Source organism: Pteropus medius, unplaced genomic scaffold, assembly GCF_902729225.1.
Source record: "Pteropus medius unplaced genomic scaffold, Ma_sr-lr_union100, whole genome shotgun sequence".
Lineage (NCBI taxonomy): Eukaryota > Metazoa > Chordata > Mammalia > Chiroptera > Pteropodidae > Pteropus > Pteropus medius.
In genome coordinates this window covers 603,038-624,872 of record NW_024352949.1, presented here as the reverse complement: position 1 = coordinate 624,872, position 21,835 = coordinate 603,038, and the positions used below count along the sequence as shown (strand labels likewise).

General features: G+C 42.6%; 1 protein-coding gene and 2 pseudogenes across 1 annotated transcript; 2 read left to right on the top strand and 1 right to left on the bottom strand.

Moving 5' to 3' along the window:
- The first annotated feature begins 9,836 nt into the window (after positions 1–9,836).
- LOC120592732 (uncharacterized) lies at positions 9,837–9,955 on the top strand (annotated as a pseudogene).
- An 835-nt stretch (positions 9,956–10,790) lies between these two features.
- Positions 10,791–12,130, top strand: CEBPD (CCAAT enhancer binding protein delta). Its single transcript, XM_039850442.1, has one exon. The coding sequence runs from the start codon at positions 10,913–10,915 to the stop codon at positions 11,711–11,713; it is 801 nt and encodes a 266-aa protein (XP_039706376.1). The 5' UTR covers positions 10,791–10,912; the 3' UTR covers positions 11,714–12,130.
- Positions 12,131–13,135: 1,005 nt separating this feature from the next.
- LOC120592726 (DNA repair-scaffolding protein-like) overlaps positions 13,136–21,835 on the bottom strand; it is a 46,913-nt pseudogene continuing 38,213 nt past the window's right edge.

Here is a 21,835-nt window from a genome sequence, read left to right as displayed (position 1 = left end):
CAAATGAACAGGACAAACAAAGACTCATGGACATGGACTATGGACTAATGGTTACCAGAGGGGAGGTGGTAGGAGAGAGGTAGACAGGGGAAAATAAATATTTTCTTCAATTAAAAAATATATAAATAAGTTTTAAAAAATAAAAACTAATGACGTCTATCTATGAGCATCATATATGCTTTCATTTATTTGTATCTTCAGTTTCTTTTTTCGATGACATAATTTTTTGAGTACAGGTCTTTTACCTCTTTGGTTAAGTTTATTCCTAGGTATTTTTTTAGTGATGTAATTGTAAAGGAAATTTTTTTTTATTTCTCTGTTATTTCATCAATGGTGTATAACAATGCAACTGAGTTCTGAATATTAATTTTACATACTACTTTACTGAATTCGTTTATCAGTTCTAATAGTATGTTTGCTTTTTGTGGACTCTTTAGGGGTCTCTCTATATAGTATTTTGTCATCTGAAAATACTGACAGTTTTATTTCTTCCTATTCAATTTGGATGACTTTTATGTCTCTTGTTTGATTTCTGTAGCCAAGATTTCCAATACTATGTTGAATAAAAGTGGTATAAGTGGACATGCTTGTCTTCCTCCTAATAGAGTTTTTATTGTTTTTTAAGGTAGGCCTGTATTGCTATGAATTTCCTTCTTAGACATACTTTCCCTGCATCTCATAGATTTTGGCATGTTGTGTTTTTATTATAATTTGTCTCAAGGTATCTTTTGATTTCTTTTTTGATCTTGTTAACCCATTGTTTTAGTAGCATGTTATTTAGCTTTCATGTGTTTGTGTGGGTCAGTTTTCTTATTGTAATTGATTTTTAGTTTCACACCATTGTGGTTAGAGAAGATGCTAATTTCAGTCTTCTTAAATTTATTAATACCTGTGTTGTGGCGTAACATACAGTCCATCCTGGGAAATGTTCCACATGTGCTTGAAAAGAATGTAAACTCTGATGTTTTGGGGTAAAAAGCTCTAAGGCTATTTAAGGCTTGTCAGTTTTCTGTCTGGATGATCTATCCATTGATGTCAATGGGATGTTAAAGTCCACTACAATTACTGTGTTACTGTTGATCTCTCCCGTTATGTCTGTCAATATTTGCTTTATAAGTTTATGTATTTCCACATTGGGTGCATAAATGTTTACAAGGCTTATATCCTCTAATTGGATTGATCTTTTCATCATTATGTAGTCAGTCTCCTTCTTTGCCTATTAGAGCCTTTGTTTTAAAGTCTCTGTTGTCAAAATATGTATTGCTTCCCCACCTTTTTTTGGTTTCTATTTGCATGAAATATTTTTTTTCCATTTGAGTGTGTCTTTTGATCTGAAATGGGTCTCTTGAAGGCAGCAATATGTATGGATCTTTTTTTCTTATCCATTCTGCCACCCTATATCTTTTGACTGGAGCATTTAATCCATTTACATTTAAAGTAATTATGGAAACTGTATAGTTTTGCCTTTTTTTTTTTTTCCATATTCTTCCTCTTCTTCCTTCTTCATGAAGTCTCTTTAATATTTCTTATAATAGTGACTGGTGGTGATGACTTGTTTTGTTTTAGCTTTTTCTTCTCTGAGAAGCTCATTATCTCTCCATTAATTCTAAATGACAACGTTGTTGGGTAGAGTAATCTTGGTTGTAGGTCCTTGCTTTTCGAAAAACCACTTTGAATATTTTGTGCCAATCCCTTCTGGCCTGCAAAGTTTCTGTTCAGAAATCAGCTTATAGGTAGTCTTATGGGAGCTCCCTTGTAGATAACTGCTTTTCTCTTGCTGCTTTTAAGGTTCTCTGTTTTTATCCTTGGCATTTTAATTATGATGTGCCTTGGGGTGGGCGCCTTTGGTTCATCTTGTTTGGGACTCTCTGCACTTCCTAGACTTGTATGTATATTTTCTTTATCAGGTTAAGGAATTTTTCAGTAATTATTTTTTCAAATAAATTTTCAATCCCTTGCTCTTTCTCCTTCTGGTACTCCTATGATGTGATCGTTGGTAAGCTTGACATTGTCTCTTGAGCTATTCTCATTTTTTAAAAATCTCTTTTCTTTTTGCTGTTCTGGGTGGGTGTTTTCTGCTACCCTATATTCCAAATTGATTTGATCCTCTGCTTATCTAATCTGCTGTTGATTTCTTCTAGTGTATTCTCCATTTCTGACTGGTCCTTTTTTTTTTTTTGTCCTTTTTTATGTTTATTGTCTCTGTACACATTTTCACTCAGTTGATCTATTCTCCTAAGTTTGTTGAGCATCGTTATAACCAGTGTTTTGAACTCGTGTCTAGTAGATTGCTTATTTTCATTTCATTTAGTACTTTTGTGGGAGTTTTGTCTTGTTTTTTTTCACTTGGGACATGTTTCTTTGTCTCCTCATTTTGGCTGTCTGGGTTGTTTTGTTTTATTTGTTTTTGTTTGGTTTTGTTTTAATGTATTAAGTAGATCTGCTACATCTCCCAGTCTTGGCAAGGTGACCTTATGCAGTAACTGTCCTGTGAAGCCAAGTGGCGCAATCTCCCTGGTCCCTTGTGCTGGGTACTCCTGGAGTATTCTTTGTATGGATTGTGTGTACCCTCTTGTTGCAGTTGAGCCATGACTGCTGTTGACCCTCAGGCTGACTGGCTGTTGTAACTGCATACAACCACAGTGGGGGCTGTCCCCACAGAGCAAGATTTGTCCTAGTTGGGGTATGTTGCCTGCTGAGACCACCTTTTGGGTTTGCCAATTGTTGAGCTAATTAGGTGGTCTTCTGTAGTGGTCTAAAGTCAACCACCACATGTGTTGGTTTTAGGGACTCTTCAGAGGGGCTCAGGTGCAGTCTGAGGTCATTCACTGTCTGTATCCAGCCTAGGGCCACCTGGTAGAAGCTACAAAGCTATCTGTGGTTGGTAACTGCATGTGCTGTTTCCAGACGCATGTGGGAAAGACTGCCCTTCAACCTGAGGCTGACTGTCTCCCTGAGCTAGATCTGGGGCCACTTAGCAAAAGGCGCAAGACACATTGAGGTCAGCTGCTGCCTGTCAGGGGCCTGCAGACCTTGGAAAGTTTTTAAGAAAGCTTGTAGCCACTGACAGAGCCAAAGGTAGTCGATGTGTTAAGTTGGGTGTGGGGAGGTCTCAGGGAATCATCTGGGTAAAGGGAATACTGTTGACCAGGTTAATGCATATTCAGATTTGACTCCCGCCTGACCCTGTGTGGGGACGCTTCAACTCAAAGACAGTGTATGTCCTTACCCTAAAGGCACACAATTCAGTTTCTTTCCATATGTCTCTGGAGCCTTTCGAGTTGCTGTTCCTTTGCTGGAGCTTAGGGTGAGTGCCTCTGAGCAAGTGAGTATGTGTGTGGGCCCTTTAAGAGGATGTCAGGGTTTCCAGCAGCCCTCTGTCTTGCCTGAATGGAATTCTCACAGAGTTGAGTGGGGCTGGGTCTCAGGGAGTCACCAGTGTGGGGGCGAGCAGTGTTCACCAAGTTAATGCAGACTCAGGTTTGGTGCCCGCCTGCCCCTTCAGTATGTATGTGGGGAGGACTCAACACAGGGACAATGGTGGCCCTCACCCTGAAGCCATACAATTCAATTTCTCATATGTCTTTAGAGCCCTTTGAACTGTTGTCCCTTTGCTGGAGCTTAGGGTGAGTGCCTGTGATCGAGCAAGACTGTGTGCGTGGGCTTTTAAAGAGGATGCCTGGGATTCGAACAGCTCTGTGTTTCCCTTATGGAATTCCCTGCTTGTTTTCACAGCCTGCTATTGTGGGGACTCCTCTCCCTGGCACTGGGTGGAGGAACTCAGTGTGGGGCTGGGACCCTTGCTCCTTAGCGGGGACCTCTTCAACCGAGATATCCCTCTTGATTCTTAACCACTACATATGGATGTAGGGCCAGCCCATTTTACGTCTCTGCCCCTTCTCCTGGTTTCTACATGGCTACTTCGTTATAGCCTTATTATAGAAGTTCTGTTCAGCTCATCTTCAGATGGTTCTCCACGTTGACTGTTGTATAATTTAGTTGTCATTTTGATGTGGTCATGGGAGGAGGAGAGCACAGCATTTACCTACTCTGCCTAAAGCTCCCACTTTAGTATTCCAGATACTGGTAGGTAGAAATGGGTTTTCCAGATGTTATCCACCTGGTTGAGGTAGTCAGGCATTCACTCACTTCTTTCCATTTCCCTGCAGGAGAGTTGCCTCTGCTAGACAAATCACCCAGTTCAGTGTTTTTTGGGGGGTGGGAGTTGTCAACACTTAAAAAGTTTCTCTTAGCGCTTCTGCTGCAACCAAATTTTTATTATTATTTTTTTTCTTCTTCAATGGTCAGTGTTGTGCTGGAGTCTCCTATGGAAAGCCTGGTTTGCTGCAAGTTCTCTTTCATGTGTGACTGCCTGCCTAGGTTAGCACTCACCCAATTTTTGCTTGACAGTGGTGAGAGGTGTCTAGGCTTTCACTGGCTTCGCTGGTTCTGTAGCCTGAGAGGTCTGTCTGTCTGCACTGGTAGGTGGGACTCTTCCTGAGTTCCTTGGAGTAAGGTGCTAGGCCCTAAAAGACTGACCAAGGTGCTTTTGTGTGTGTGTCAATGTCTAATTCGTTGATTAAAAAGAGAGATAAAAAGGAGAAATGTCTTATGCCATCGTGTTGCTGACGTTACTCCTGTGCATTTTATCTTCTAAAACCAAATAGAAAAATTAAAGAAAGGTTTACAAACCTGAAATACAGTAATACTGGCTTGCATATTTACATCTGTAGTTACCTTCACTAGTCTTTATTTCTTCATGTGTCTTTGAGTTACTGTGTAGTATCCTTTCATTTCAGCCTGAAGGACTCTTTTTTAATATCTGATGTAGGGTGGGCCAACTAGTAAAATACTCCTCAGTTTTTGTTTATCTGGGGAATCTCTTAATTCCTCCTTCATCTTTGCAAGATATAGAATCTTTGTTGACATACTTTTCTTTCATCACATTACTTCTGACCTCCATGGTTTTTGGAGTGAAATTCATTGTTAATCTTATTGAGGATCTCTTGCTTCATTTTTATTGCTTTCAAGATTCTTTGTGTGTGGCTTTCCATAATTTGACTGTGAGCTTTCTTGATGTAAATCTCTTTGAATTTATTCTACTTGGTAATTTTTGGGCTTCTTGGTTGTATAGGTTCATGTCTTTCATAAAATTTGGGAAAATTTTGGTCATTGTTTCTTCAGATATTTTTCCTGTCCCTTTCTCTCTCTCTCTTCTCTGGGACTCTCATTATGTTAGAATGCTTGATGGTGTGTCACAGGTCCCTTAGGTTCTGTTCACTTCATTCTTTTCTTTTTATGCTTTCCTGACTATTTTAATTGTCCTATAGTAAAGTTTGCTGAGTCTTTCTTCTGCTTGTTCAATGCTGCTGTTGTAACCCTCTAGTGATTTTTTTGTTTTATTTTCAGCTTTAGAATTTGGTTTCTATTGATAATATCTATTGGTATTCTCTATTTGATGATACATCATTCCCCTGGTTTCCTTTAGTTCTTTATCCATGGTTTCTCTTAGCTCTTTGAGCATATTTAAGACATGTGATGTAGTCTTTGCCTAGTAAGTCCAATATCTAGACTTTCTCAGGGACATTTTCTAGTATTTTTTTTTTTTTCTGTGAATGGGTCATACATTGTTATTGTTTTGCTTGCCTCGTAAGTGTTTACTGTTGTATTTTGAATATTATAGTGTGGCAATTCTGGAAATCAGACTTCTCTCCCCATAGTTTTATGTTGATGTTTGCTTTGGAATGTTATTGCTTGTTCAGTGACTTCTCAAAACTATTTTTATAATATCTGTATTCTTTGTTGTGAGGCCATTGAAATCTATGTTGTTAGTTTGGTGGTCACCTAGTGTTTTAACGGAATTACCTTAAATACTTGAAGCCAAAGTAAAAGTATATATATAAGAAGAAAAAAAAAAATACTTCATTTTTGCAGATTGGTTGTCCTCTAAAGTTTAGCCAGGCTTTTTATAATTCTACCTTAGCTTTCATTTGATGAATGAGTGGAGCCTTAAGGCCAGCCAGAAGTGAAAGATGAGTGTCTCTTAGGCCTTTTCTGTGCATGCAGCCCAACTTGGGCATGCATGTACACTTTATGCAGGAATTTTTTACTGTCCTTATTCTCTGCATATCTCTTTTTCCAAACTCTTCTTTCACAGGTTTTTTGGTCTTTCTTTTGCTTGCCCTAGGCTGCTACAGCCAGTAGCTTTGCCCTTATGTAATTTCAGCAAATGCCCAAATGCCACCCATGCTCTAGTCCCTCAGGGAGCCACTGGACAGGTCCAAATATATAACTCCAGATTGCTGAGAATAGAGTCTGTATTGCTCCCTCTGGCACTAAAATCCTGCATCAGTATTTCACTGCAACATATGACTGCCAGCAATCTGGGAATGAGGGAAAGCAAGCAGGCATTTAAAATGCCATGACACTCTCTTATTGCAATATGGCAGCTTCTTTCTTCATTATGCTTTCTTCTGGTTGTTGCTGTAAATTTTTGGCCAGATTCCAGGGTTCTGTGAAAGGTGATCATGACAGTCTTTGTGGAGGGACAGAGCCCTACTCTACCATTTTTGTGACTTTGCTCCTCTCATTTTCCTAAAATTACTATTTTGTACTCATAAAGAATTTAATCTCCTTTAGACCTTAATTTCAATAATACATCATTCTTGTGCATATGTAAACAGGAAAATATTAGCCAGGCATATTGCTTAAGGCATTCCTAGGCTTCACGTTCGCTTCCTTTGAATCACTTTTAAACTCGAGTTGTTGACGTTTGGGTTTTATATACAGTACTGCTCCCTGTATTATCCAGAGTTGGTGATGCAGAATTTCTTAAAAGAGCTCTTCGCTGCCCCCGGGATTTCACTCCCAGCCATTAGACACCCATATGCAGGCCATGCCAAACATCACAACTGACACCTTGGCCAGTGGTGATTGGCATATTCATCCCAGTTTTAAAAATATAGGGGAAATGTGCATTTAATTATTGGCAACATGTGAGATTACTTTTTTCTGAGAAACCAGATGAGGAAATGATTAATTTAGCTAAAGTATGTCATAGAAAACAACAGAGAGGTGTCATTTTAGTAGGGCTCTTGCAGATGAAAGATCTTGCCAGCCAAGTAGCAGGGGTGGGGAGAATGCTCTCAGCAGAACCATCACTATCACACATAGGATGCCAGGTAGGTCTGTGGCATATTCACAGTTGAGTCAGACATCAGTTGCTTGTGGTAGGAAATGCATTTAAAGAAGTGGGTAGTGGAGGGCTCACACTTAAAAACTCCATTCTCTTGGCAAAGAACCTTTCAAATATTTTATGCAACAGTAATGTGATAGCACCTTTCTCCTCAAAGATCTCCTGGCAGCCATCTGAAGAATGGATTGTATGGGGAGAACAGATTATGAGGGTGCAAACCTATTGTGCCCTTCCTGGGTGAGCAAGTGTGACCGAAATGCCACCCAGGAGATGCCTGGGCTGTGGCAGGGAGGTGGGAGGCAGGGATGACAGGTGTAGGCAAAGGGAGGAATGAATCCATTTGACAAGAATACAGCCTAGAAAGACAAATTGCTTCTCCTTTGTCTTTATTATTGGGAAGGTGAACAAATATATGGCAGTTTGGACTTCTGACCCATAGAATCAAATACTTATTCTCTGCTCTGGCTGCTTTGTAATCTGGGGGCTCAGTCTCTTAAATTCCAGAGGCTGAAGTGAATTCAGAAATGTTTACCCATTCAGTAGGTTTTTAATAAAACTCACAGGCTTAACAGTGCAAGTGATATGTGACCCCCAACCCACTGGGTTTATTCTTTTGGCTCTTGTCTTTCCTTTTTCGAACTCATATATTGGGAATAAGGTTTATCCAAAAAAGTCTGCATTTGTAACTTCACTACTGTCTGACACTGAACACATGAAAATATACCATAAAGTTAAAATTAGCCCTAAGTTCTGCCTTAGGGCTAATTAGCCCTAAGTTCTGCCTTAGGGCTAGTATATTTTCATGCAGAAGCTTAACAAAAGCATCTGACAGTTGAGAATAACAGTCTGAAGAGGGCGCTAAAGTCAACAGCTTTCTTCTTGGAACTTCATTTTTATATTTTAGATAGCACTGCTCAAGAAACATTTTCATCGTTTTAGACTTTAATTTGGAGAACTGTATCTTGCACCTAATGAGGCACCCCAAAATGATCCCACTTTAGAACTGAGTTATGGTCACTCCACATTATGAAAGAGAAGAAAAAAATTTGACTTTCTAATCCACTTTCTAATCCTGATAGTGCTTAACAATACTAGAGCACATTTTAAATATTAAATACTAAGCAATTTAAGCACATTTTAAGCACATGTGAGCCTCTTGAATTTCTAAAGACTGATGTGTTTAGAAAGTCCACATGTACACCTCAACTGTGCTCAACATAAGAATGTCCTTGTAAACGATGGAGTCGAAAGGTTCCAACTGGGATGCTCAAGGAGGCTCAATTTATTACTTGAAACATCTCTCCAATGAGAAATGTTTAAGAACAACTCTATTTATCTTGAATAAATTATTAATAGAGTTAGAGAAGGGGCAGTAAGTGGAGACATTTATGAAATGACAGGGAATATCTGTCACAAATATTAAACTTTAAATAGTTTTATTTTTATTTAAAAAAAGTTTTAAGGATTTAAGGTATGTGCATATTTTTCTTGTGATCCTCTAACAATTTAAATTAACTGATCAACTACCTATCATAATTATGTCTAATAATAATCATCTGTAACTTTACCAGGAACAATGTTAATCAAGATTGTTAACAGTAGCATATTTCTTCTAGTCCTTTTCCTTCTGTCCATTTTACATGGATTAAGACATTTTATTCTTTCGAAAGTCTTTAATGTACCCTCAAATGTCACAGCAAATCCATATTGGCTTATCTATGACTTCTCTTTTTCTGGAAAAAAGGAAGAAAATCCTTAAATCTAAAAATGATTATTAATGATTAATACATTATAAAACTGTATGCCTAGCATCTTTTCCAAGCTTAATCCCAAAATGTCAAAGGCATTCTAATGCTTTTTTTCATTAGTATGATTACCTTGTAAACTCAACTTCTTAGTAAGTAAAAATTTCTGATATCTAAATCATCTCACTAGGAAACACTTTTTTTTTTTCATAAAAATATGTATTCATTTCCTAATTGGAGAAGGCTTTAATTGTGTTTTTATAACTTCTTAAATTTAAATAAGAAATACAAAATTTGTCCTAGGCCTTTTCTCTGGGTTTGCATTAACCCACACTATATGTGTTCCTGGGTTTTACCCTTAATAGGTAACTAATTAATAGTATAACAACACCAGGTACCCTCTCTAATTCTAAAAGCAACAGGTTTGTCCTAGAAAACCTGTTAAATATCCTAGCACATTATTATAAATTACCTCTGGAATTGACTGCAGAAACTCTGGCAGCAGTTTGTGGAGCTTTTGGTGTTTGGACTCAACGTCTGTGAATGAGAAGCCTAAGCCAAGAACAGATGTGACCTGGAGGCCAGATTTGAATAGGTACAGTGATTTAATAAGTGGAATTGACCAGAAATGCCTGACCCAAATTGCAAGAAACTTAACGAACAAAGCCAATCTATACTGTCTCTTCATGTATTTTGCACTGTGAAGAACTCGCAACTTAATACTCGGTCAGATCTACTAGATATAAATCTTACCTTTCTCCTAAAGAAGACCCAACTGCTTTAGATTCAAACGCGCTTCTTTGTGGAATTTTGAACAGAAAAAAAAGTTTGGAAGTAAAAATAGGACAGAAGCAAGATGTCGCCACCAGATGGCAGTGCTTTAGCAGAAATGCCAGGTCTATGGCCATGCCACTCTGGACAAGCCTGATCCAGTCTGATCTCAGAAGCTAAGCAGGGTCAGGCCTGGTTAGTACTTGGATGGGTGACTACCTAGAAAGACCAGGTGCTGTAGGCATAAAAAGTAAAAAAAAAATAAGGGATTGTAAGATGACAAAGTCCTTGCAATCTGCGAGGTCAACTAAGGGCTGCCTCCCCTAAAAAAAATAAGCCAGTGCGCAGGGAACATAGGCAGCGGGTTCCTCTGGCCCTTGGTGACTTGCAGGGTTCAGGAATGGCCCCCGGACCTGACCCCGCCTCCACGAGCTGGAGGCTATTACATTTAGGGTGGCCAGCGGCTTGGACAATGTGACGCCACTCTCTTCCATTCGCTGTCCTGTTAACCCTTCGGTTAAGAAGCACCAGCCGCGATGCTGAGCCTGCTGGACCCCAGGAACCCGAGGAGGATGCCTAAAACAGGCCCCTAATTCCCTGAAACGTGCGAGGCTCGCGGGCCCACGGCGAGCGACTGGGTGACAGCAGACTCCAGTGCGCCCGCCCCGCCGATCGGACCGGGTCTGCATTTGGACAACGTTCCCGTGCTCAGTCCTCCCTGGAGTCGCCCGACCCTGCCTCCTTCCCCACCTTCCGACGACAGGAACCGGACTGAAACGCACGCCCCATAGCCAAGTCCTAGTTTTGATTTCACTCCCGGCTCCGGAGAACGAAGAGGCCGCAAACCCCACAAATAAGGACAGGAAGCCGAGGCGGGGGTGCGGGGGGACGGGGAGGGGAGGGCTATTCCCAGCAGCACCGCTCGGACCGGGGGCGGAGGAGGAAGCGCGCGCCCGTTGCCCCCGCGCCCGGGCGTCGTGGGGAGCTCCCGGGTGGAGCAAGGAGCGGGGCAAGGAAAGGTTCGAGGGGCGGCTCCGGGACTGGGCCGGGGCTCCCAGGGCGCCGCCGCCCAGCGCTCCCCCTCCGCGCGGCCCTGGAGATGGGGCGGGGCCTGCGTGTCAGCCCCGGCTAGAAAAGGCGGCGGGCCGGGCCCAGCGCGGTGACAGCCACGTTCGAACCGAGAGCCCGGCCGGACGCCTCCATGAGCGCCGCCCTCTTCAGCCTGGACGGCCCGGCGCGCGGCGCGCCCTGGCCCGCGGAGCCCGCGCCTTTCTACGAGCCGGGCCGGGCAGGCAAGCCGGGCCGCGTGGCCGAGCCCGGAGGCTTGGCCGAGCCGGGAGCCTCTGCCCCCGCCATGTACGACGACGAGAGCGCCATCGACTTCAGCGCCTATATCGACTCCATGGCCGCCGTGCCTACTTTGGAGCTGTGCCACGACGAGCTCTTCGCAGACCTGTTCAACAGCAATCACAAGGCGGGCGCGCTGGAGCTGCTGCCTGGCAACGTCGCGCGCCCCCCGGGACAGGGTCCGGCCGCCCCACGACCGCTCAAGCGCGAGCCCGACTGGGGGGATAGCGACGCGCCCGGCTCGCTGCTGCCCGCGCAGGTGGCCGCTTGCGCGCAAACCGTGGTGAGCCTGGCGGCGGCCGCACAGCCCACGCCACCCACGTCGCCCGAGCCGCCGCGCTGCAGCCCGGGGCCGAGCCCCGCGCCAGGCCCGGCCCGAGACAAGGGCGCGGGCAAGAGGGGCCCGGACCGTGGCAGCCCGGAGTACCGGCAGCGGCGCGAACGCAACAACATCGCAGTGCGCAAGAGCCGCGACAAGGCCAAACGGCGCAACCAGGAGATGCAGCAGAAGCTGGTGGAGCTGTCGGCCGAGAACGAGAAGCTGCACCAGCGTGTGGAGCAGCTTACGCGGGACCTGGCCGGCCTCCGGCAGTTCTTCAAGCAGCTGCCCAGCCCGCCCTTCTTGCCGTCCTCGGGCGCAGCAGACTGCCGGTAACGCGCCGCCGTGGGGCGGGGGACGGTGCGGGGAGACTCACCAACGACCGATACCTCAGAGCCGACGGACCCGGGGCGACGCGCGCCCTGCCCGGACGCCGCGACAGCCGCAGGGCGCCCGCCGCGGTTTCTTTGGGACGTGTGAGTAAAAAGAAGCTACAGCCTGGACTTAACGCCACTGAACTTCGAGAGAAGCGTTATGTCTTTTTCCCTTAAATTATTTTTATAATGGTAGCTTTTTCTACATCTTACACTTATTGATGCAGCTAAGGTACATTTGTTAAAAAAAAGAAAAGAAAAAACAAAAAACTTTTCAGACAAACCTTTGTATTGTAGATAAGAGGAAAAGACTGAGCATGCTCACTTTTTTATACTAATTTTTATAGTATTTGTAAGAATAAAGAAGCATTTTAAACCACCCCTGATTCCTGTATTTACAGTGTTTCCTGCCCACTGGGGGCCCCAGGATCCCACTGGGAAAGGGCACATTCCAGTATCAGGTGTGCAGCTTGGCACCTGGGAGGCGGTGCGGGGACCCAGGTATGACCCAACCCCATTCCCCGCCTCGGCGAGACGGGAAACCAAGCATCTTAGACGAGAGTCTGCTTTGCTTTTGAAACATGCCAGTCTTTATCTCCAAATGTTTTACGTAACTTACCTAAGATCAGCAAACCACGATTAAGCTCACGTTAACCTTGCGGCTTTCTGGTGGGAGGTGCTCCCCCAAAAGTACTCAGACTTGGGGAGGGAACTGGCCCAGCAGCTGATCTGGGGGCCCAAGGCAGAACAGCTGAAGAGCTCCCTAACTTTAGTTGGTTTCTCAGGAGTAAGGGAGTAGAGGAGGGCTCGGATTATCCTAAAAGCATGTCTGAATCATCTTTGGCTTCCGTGGGATTTTGCTTTCACTTTCTTCAGTCTCATGCACAGCTTCAAGTAAATTTTTAAAGTGTATGAATACAAAATAGTCATGTAGATGAAAAGGACGGTCACAAAGCTACTTAAAACCAGCTATCTTGCAGTAATTGTAATGTTTCAAAGCTTAATCTGGACAAATAAATAAAGCCCTTTGCCTTTCCACCAATCAAAGTGGATACTAGATACCCTTTTCTTGATCTCAGCTAGTACATCTGTATTATGTAATTAACTGTGGCCTGTCATCATCGTATTGTTATAAGGGAAGAATGGTTTTATATTTAATTTAAAACTGCCAACAAAGCAAATGTTAACAATCCACTCCTCTTCAGTCCGTAATCTTGGCTCTATGCGCAGTATGATTAAACAGGCCTATCTAGAATGAGCTAGCTGTATCTCTGTTCAGTATAGCTATAATCATACTGGTTAACTTTACACTTTATGGGTAACAGTTTTACCTCTGACATAGTTCCCCAGAATATTTTACCAAAAATATTGAACCACAGAATGCTTAGGTTGGACATTTATTACAGGAAAACAGTAATATCACAATATAGGACGAAGGTTTAAGTTTTGTAAACCTTTAAAATTACAATTCAGTTTTTCCTGCTACTTTCATATTATTGCCTAAGATAAATGCAAAATGAAGACCTCAAGCTTATATGAGCTTTATTAACAGTTATGTTCTTAAGTTTGCAGAAAGGTAATAAAAATATATAACTACAAAAAATGTATTTTGATTTCTAATTTACAAAACCATTTAACATTTGCCCTAGAAAAATCTTGTTCCATTTCAAGGTCATAAAATACATTCACTTTGTCCGTAGTTAACAAATAACTACCAAAAACCACCACCACCACCCTTGCAGCACATTGCAAAGTTCACAGATTCCCATGGCAACCGATGACAATCTGAAAAGGCTTTTCCTGAACTCGGAAGCTCAATTTCCTCCAATCCAATGCAGCTAGTCAGATAGGTGGTTATGGACTGAACAAAACAATTTAACAACTCCACCTCCTTTCCAAGGACACTCTTCACTTCATAACTGTGCGGTGATAAAAGGCATGCTGGTTAAAGCAAAGAGAGTTAGCCCTGCATGTTCTTCTGTTCCCAACGATGCAACAGTGAAGAGCAGAGTAGAAGGCTGTTCCCCAGTCCATGACCTTCCACTCCTCAAACGGTTGAGAACATTGGTGAGGAAGAGGAATAAAAACGGCTGTGATAAAAGCCCTATTATGGCAAACGAACTGCTTTTTTTCTGATAACTGGATCCTGTTTGTATACAAGTACATTTAAAATATCTCTCATTGATGTTTGTTAGTGGATGCGATGATAGCGTCTCTCAGCTGGCTGTCCTAGGAGAGGAACTGAGGGTCGGGGTAAGACCTACAAAGGGATATGCCCTGTTCATCAGCTAGGAATGCTGGGGGCTGGGCATGCATCATGCTTGCAGCTGTCTCCCACTTCCTTTGGGATACTTACCCAATCCAGCAACACTTCTGATCAAAGGATTTCCTGGTACTTTGCCCCAAACTTCTCTCCTTGATAAGATACTACTTCTTGTAGAGTTACACTGAGCTAAACGCCTCTTTCTGTGTTGTAGAAAGCTGCTTCTTCACATTCTGTGTGATGAATGTCTTATGGTGATTGGTTAATCTTGGGCAAGTTTCATCTCTAGTTGAGAACACAGGGCACTGGACAGCAAGGGTACCAGATGACTAGCCAAGGAAGGTGTGGTGTGCCCTTCTGAATCTGTAGATCAGATCTCAACACTTTCTTCCTGGGGTCAGAATGGGGCTGAAAATGGAAGCTAAAACACATTGGGGTCAGGATGGGGCTGAAAATAGAAGCTAATACACATTACACTTCTGGCCTTATTGGAGACTGAAGCCCTAGAAAGTAATGTGTTCTAGAAACTCCTTTGCTGCCACCTGCAGAATAATATAATGATATCTCTCACTCGTCTGTACAAAACCCTCAACATATATCTACAATAGCTCTGTTCAGTATGTATTAACTCACCGCTTTCATCTTTAATGTGACTCGACAAAGGAGATTGAGGCTGGCGTGGTCAGATAACACGGCCAAAGTGCTCCCATCCTGGGTCAGGGCTGGGCTCCATAACTGGCTTTTCATGAACAGAGTGTAGTGGACAGGACACTGAGTTACATCCCAAGCTTGGTCAGGAAAGGTGCCCAGGTGCTTCTGCCTGCCTTTCTTAGACCCAGACACGTGCTGTGAGGAAGTACAGACTATGTGATATCTGGCTAGAACCCAGAAGGTCCCAGCCAACAGGAGCACAGTGGCTAGCTGGGGACTAAAGGGCCTTCTGTGTCTCCAGAGCAGCTTTTTGGCACCAGCATATGCTCACTGGAACAGAGACAAGCTGTCCTGGTAGACCCTTATCCAAACTGCGGGTCTATGGACAGAATAAGTATGGAAACCACTGAGCTTTGAGATGGTTTGTTTCGAAGCAATAAATATCAGGATGAATTGTGGGTGTGAACACCATTCTAATGCCAACTCACGATGCCACTTTCATTTTGCCATCTTTAAGACAGGCATGGTGCAGAATACCTAGCCTATGCAATACGATTTGTAAATAGCTTTGGTTCCTTAGTAAAAGGTTTAATGGAGTGATGGAAGAATGAGAGTTGCTGGTTGCTAGGTAAAGAGACGAAACTAAAAGTGTCTGACTGGACGGTGGTGGCTAAGGCCTTCCTGGGGCTGGGGCTCATATGTGACATAGACATCAACTTTATGGCCCGCTTCCTCAATTATTCATCGAGGGTATATTGTGAGCCCACGAAGGGCCTGACACTGAAGAGATGGCAGTGAACAAGACCGCCATCCTGAAGGGAAAGCACAGGGTGCTAGAGAGTGAGAGGTCACCACACAGGGCTGGGAAGATTGAGGTAGGACAGCTAGATACTTCTTTGTTGTCTCTTATCATTTTAGTTAGCCTTGCATATTTGCGTGTGTGTGAAATAGATGGCCCAGGCATTCCTTCAATTTTTTAAAAATGTAAGGTTTGGTAGCTTTAGTCTTTAATAATAACTATCATTCATAAAAGGAGAATAAATTATAAATATTTTATATTTGGCAGAAATTGACAGAGGTTAAAACAATTACACCCAGCAGCAAACTCATATGTACTATTCATATATGCACACGTATAAAATGTGTCTTTGTTTTTTAGAGACACAATATATTTTCCTTTCACTTTTCCTTTTCTGAAAGCTAAAGAAACAAACACCAAATTTCATATCATTGTAATGTTACCTTTGAAAAATGACATGTATAACGACAACCAATTCTATTGTTTTCACATCCGTAGTTAAACCACATTAATGTGAAGGCATAAAACTTAACACTTGTGTATCCTAACCGGAAGTAGCGCCTTTGATCCAGGGAATAGAGTTACAGTTCTCATAGAAAGTCTTAATGTGATTCTTTGGATTTGGGCAAATGTGCATTCTCACCTAAAAACTGATAGAATCCAGATTAGGAAACTAACTCATGGCTGATATCTACACACAGATCCTTTTTATACTCATCTTCTATCAGCTCCTTTCCATCAGATGTAAAGCTCTAATATCTACTGTGAGTAAAGCTGGGGGTAAGGGTAAGGAGCTTATTAAAATGTACCTCAGGCTTGGAATTTACCCTAATTTTACCAGTGTCAACTCTGATAACAGAGCACCCACAAAGTTGGCACCTGAGGCTACCACAACTCAGTGCCCCTCACCCAATGCACACGCACACACTCTAGCACACACAGGTAGATGCACACACCCAAGCACACACATGAGTACACCCACCACACTCAAGTACACACACATGTTAGCACACACACCCTTTTGAGCTCTTTATAAGTAGGGTTTTACCTATGGGAGCATTGTAGTTGAGAAGTTGAATGTGTGAGGAAAGATTTCTGCCACAGCTTCCTCCTGGTCTCTGGGTTCCTAAGGTAGGGTGGTCAAAGTCTGTCCGTCACTGAAGGCTTCATAGAGGAAGCACCAGGCTGCTCTTCTTGGGAGCCTGCAGGAACCCAGTGGGAGGTAGGGCCCTGCCAAGGCTGTCTGAGGAACTGCAGGGCAGGTCCTGTGCCTTTGTGCTGCATGGAAAAACAAGAGAGTTGTGCATCATCCCCAAGTGTTGTTGGGTTTAGTTGGGTTAGGCTGCAGATTTTGGTTCATTTTTCCATATGTTCTCTTTAAGCAGGAGTTTTACCAACACTTCCTCCAACATTTTCCACAGAAATATGTTCCCCGACAATCCAAAACAATTATCTTTAGTACTTGTTGAAAGTCCCCTGTCTTGGAAATCTTTTTTTTTTTCCTATGAAGTGTTGCACCAATGGATCCATCCCATAGCTTTTTAAACTATGTAAACAGATGATTTCTCCCATTAAGTTGAAAAAGTTGACCAAGTTCCTACCCAGAAAAAGTTAACCCAGAAATATTAAATTCTAAAGCTTCAGCACATGTAACACCAGAAATATTTTGTGGGCAATATTTTAGCCTTACCCAGCACTACGTCATTCTTTCTGCCTCCCCCTCTCCCCCAAGGACTGAGAGAGGAAGCAACAAGGAATCAGTCAACAAGTACCACTAATTCATCACACATTAAACACATAAACTTCAGTAAAAACAAACACACACAAGGGTCCCTGTCACTCATTCCCACACTCCCCAATCTGGGCTGGCTACTAACTCTGCTAGGTGGTCACTTGTGGGGATAACAATGGCTTTCCCTCTGTGGGATGTCTCTGCATCCAATAAAAACAGTGGCTATAAGAGTCCTGCACTCTGTTTTCTCAGCAGTAAAATGTGGATTCTGCCCCCCTGGGATGTTACGGAGATAAAGCAGCATGTGAGAAAAGTAGTGAGCACAGTTCTTGGTCTATTGTAATTACTTACATTTTACTTTTAAATAATCAGGGAATACCTGTTTATAAACCGTTCTGCTGCTTAATCTAAACATCAGTCCCTACTGGCGGCAGCAGCAGCAGTCCCTTGTTTGGCACTTGGGTGAGGGGAAGCAGGGTGTCACCAAGTGCCTTAAAGAGACATGCCCAGGCCGGTGGGCTTTATCCCAGGGAGGGAGCCAGAAACTCTTTTTAGAGTCCACAAGTGAGTCTAACCTGAAATGAGAGCTGGGAACCACAGTCAGACAGCCGATCTTTAAAGATTCTGTTCATGGATTTATCCACATTCTAATTTAATCCAAACTCTGATAGCCGTGGTTTAGATGAAAGAGTGTAAATGGCTACTCCACATTCTGGTGCTGCCAGCCTCTCCTGAGGTGCAGGAGTGGGTGAGGAAGGAGAAGGCATGGGGCCAAAGAGAGCAGCCTCTACAGAATGGAGCAATCAGCCTCAAATTCTGGCTAGAATCAGAGCTGGAATTTGGCCATGAGAACCCATCAGAAAGTTCTGCAGATGACCAGCCTCCACATTCACCACAACTCTTTGAGCTGGTCCAAGTCAGCTACCTGGATGTGGACCCCAATAGTGGTCACAGATACCTTTTGTGACCTGGGGTGGGGGGCTGTGCCCTGGCACCACCCCAATAGTCAGTCCCCAGTGCCTTTCTCTGGGGTTCAGTAATTCCACAGGCCCCTTGTGGTGCTTTCAAATGACTTTGACAAGATAGAGGTGGCATCTCGAGAGTGTTCTGTCCTTGGCCCTCATTAGTAACACTCTTACTAATGAGGGCCAAATTTCATGAAGAAGAAAACTGTCTTTGGCCCATAAGTTACATATATTTAGGTGATGGTTTTCTTGGAGGAGTACACCATTTTACTAAGCCTCACTGCAGAAACTCTCAGGGTAGGCAAACCAGGTCTGAGAAATAATAATAAAGTTACTCAGACTCTGAAATATCCAGAAACTAAAAAAGTGTGTCTCTCAGATAATTTTGTTGTATTAATGTGAAACCATGGCAGTAGAACTTGAAATCTCAAGACTATCTTACCATAATCCAAAACCTCAATTCCAAAAGAGAAAGACCCTGTTAGCAGACATGGCATTCATCAGCAAATGACAACAGTAAGACTTGTCTAAGTCTCAGCATAGTCTAAACACTTAGCATGTACACAATTATACCTTGAAACTTTGTTATACTTGAAAGGTCATGGGACAGGGGTCTTTTCTGATGGATGATCTGCTAACTTAGGCCTTATAAGAACACACATCTGAGCCAGGCATCCTTGGACTTACCCCATCCTCACAGGCGGCAAACCTCGGGAGTGAAGAGATACTGCTCTGCACCAGCTGCAATAACAGTGGAATGGGCCATAGTAAGTGCTTGTGCTAAAAATACTCATGTCCTGAAAATTAATGTGTTAAATTTAAACCATGTATCTTCTGTTTAGTAGCTTCAATCTCAAAGCCTTAAGTCAGACGTGACTTTTTAAATTACAGACATGAAAAGACTCTTCCTGAGGGTGAGTCCGTCTCCCTTTTCCCAAGGAAAGAGCAATAGATACAACTCTCTCTCAGCCAGTGAGTTCGAGTGTCTCCATGAGGATGCACATGAGATCCTGTACCAGCTCTACCTTGACCCTCACTGTGCGCTGGAGTCGAGAGAGAGAGTCCAGGAAGACCTGCAGGTGCCTTCTGAGAAAAGGAGAGGTGACCAAACGAGAGCAGTCCCCACAGGAAAAGGTGCCTCTGTTGTTCAGAAACACACAAGGAAGACGAGACTTGAAAAGGCTTGGATTAAAAGTGTCTAGCAGTAGAGAGAAATTTTCCTAAATATGAATGATTTCTGGGAAAGAAGAGGGAGATTTACTTTCAGAAATCAAGTTCCTAAAATAGCCCAGGGAAGTCCTGGGCTCAGCCTGTTTGAGGGATAATCGTCAGCTTTCGCAGCTTCCAGCTAACAGCTTTGCGGGCAGGTAACCAAGAAAGGGCATTTAGACAGGGAAGCCTCATTCGAGCTGAGTTATAGTGGATGACAGCAAACATCCCATGAAGCAAAGTGAAGGCCTCTGCCAGGCAAGGGGAAGTCAGGGCTCCCAAACCTGCTTTAATCGTCAGTTTCTATGCACCTTCCTGCTACCAAGTCAACTTGTGATTCACATTCTTCTTGTCAATTAAATATGATCCCGTAATGACTTGTTTATACATAAGGCTGCCAAACCAGGAGGTATCAAGGAGACATTTGCCCTTTCTCCTTAAGAAGTAGAAAAGTAGTGAGTCCCTTTCTGTTATGTGACAAAATCAACTTGAGAGGCCAGAGAAATGACTCAGAGAACTGCATCTATACCCAGCCTAAGACCCCGTTCCCCTAGGGAGTGGGTGCAGTAACACTGGCAGGGAAGGGATGTCTGTTTATGTAGCTCTTCATTGGTCTCTGGAAAAATTTGAGCCCCTGAAAAGAACAAGCTGTACAGTTACCAAGTTTGTCTTATTTATTCATGTTTACTCTGAGTTTTTCTCTCTTCTCCTGACTAATAGTAAATGAGCTGAGGACAAAACCTGGCTCTTTTCTCTTTTAACATAGGAGGAGCTGCAAGGAGCAGCCAAAAGAAAAAAAAAGACACTGTGTACCATGGCCTCTTCCCTGCAGCTCAGCAGACTTGGTTTTCCACTTGGAGCATATGACTGCCTCCTGGCACAGGGGAAGCTGGCCTGAGGCAGTGGGGCAGTGGGGATCCTGGGACTAGGTTGCTGCTGCCCTAGGGTCTTTCAGGCTAGTCACTTACATGTCTTCTGGGCTCTATTCCAATCTCTCATTGCTACACAGGTCACACGTAGGCCATGAGAAAGCAGTGCTTTCATCCACACCAATCACAGTGCCTAGGCCCAAATGAAAGAAAAGCCAGAGTCTCAAAGGCAGTGTCTGCCCTCCTAACTTCTCTGTGCTCCTTAGGACATAGATGGCAACATGAAATGCCTCAGATTATTTTCTCATTTATGAGTTTATATAAATGTTCCTAAGATTTTTGTAATTTCCATTTATTATACAAAAATTACAAAAAATAAAAAGTTTTAAAACTTGCTCACATTACTACCTAATCAAGTATTTTCATTTTCCCTTGATCTTTTCTAGTCTTTTTCCAGATGCACATGTATTGAAATCATTACGAGCAAACCATCAGTGCAATATCTCATTCTAGTTTTTAGGTTGCTGTATAGTTATCGCAAGAGTTGTTTTATCTATCTTACTGATATTCCATTTAGGGGAATGGACATTTAAGTCTCCAATGCTTTTAGTGGTGAGGCAATGGATATCTTTCTACATGAGGCCTTTTCTGTACAGAGATTAGGAAAAGAGTATGAGTATTAAAGACATAGAAACACCCTTTTAGAAGGTGTTTTCCCACAAGATTTTTCTGATTCACACTGTCGCCATCCATTCACAGAGTGCCAGTTTCACTGTGCTGCATGCTGACATCACTTTAAATATTTTCCTCCTTAATAGGTATAATGGAATTCCTTATCTTGGTTTCTACTTCTTGATAAGGAAAGAGAAATATTGCTTTGTTAATATCTCTTCTTATATGATTTCTCTGGTTTCCTTATTTATTTTTTACTCCAACATTTGTTTACTCAACAGACAGATATGTATACAATGCTATTTATGTGTAGCACTAGAAACATAAAGATGAATCCTACAATCCCTACTCTCATGGACATTACTATCTGATTGGGGAAGCAGATAAATAAATAATGAGTAAAAAAATGAATTAGGGGAGGAAATATTTGCAAAACACATATCTGATCAAGGACATATCTGTTATCCAAAATATACAAAAAATATACAAAATATACAAAAAAACTCTTAAAACTCAACAATAAGAACACCTGATTAAGATATGGGCCAAAGACCTTAACAGACACCTCACCAAAGAAGATATACTGGTGGCAAATAAGCATATGGAAAGATGCCCAACATCATATATCCTCAGAGAAATACAACATCATATATCCTCAGGGGATTACAAAATACAAATTAAAACAACAATTAGATACCACTAAATACCTTTTAGAATGGCCAAAATCCAGTCACTAACAACACCAAATGCTGGTGAGGATGTAAAGCAACAGAAACTCTTACTGAATACTAGTGGAAATGCAAAATGGTACTGCTACTTTGGAAGGTAGTTTGGTGGTTTCTTAGAAAACTAAACATAGTCTTATCATATGATCTAGCAGTCACACTCCTTGGTATTTACTCAAAATGAGTTGAAAACTTAGGT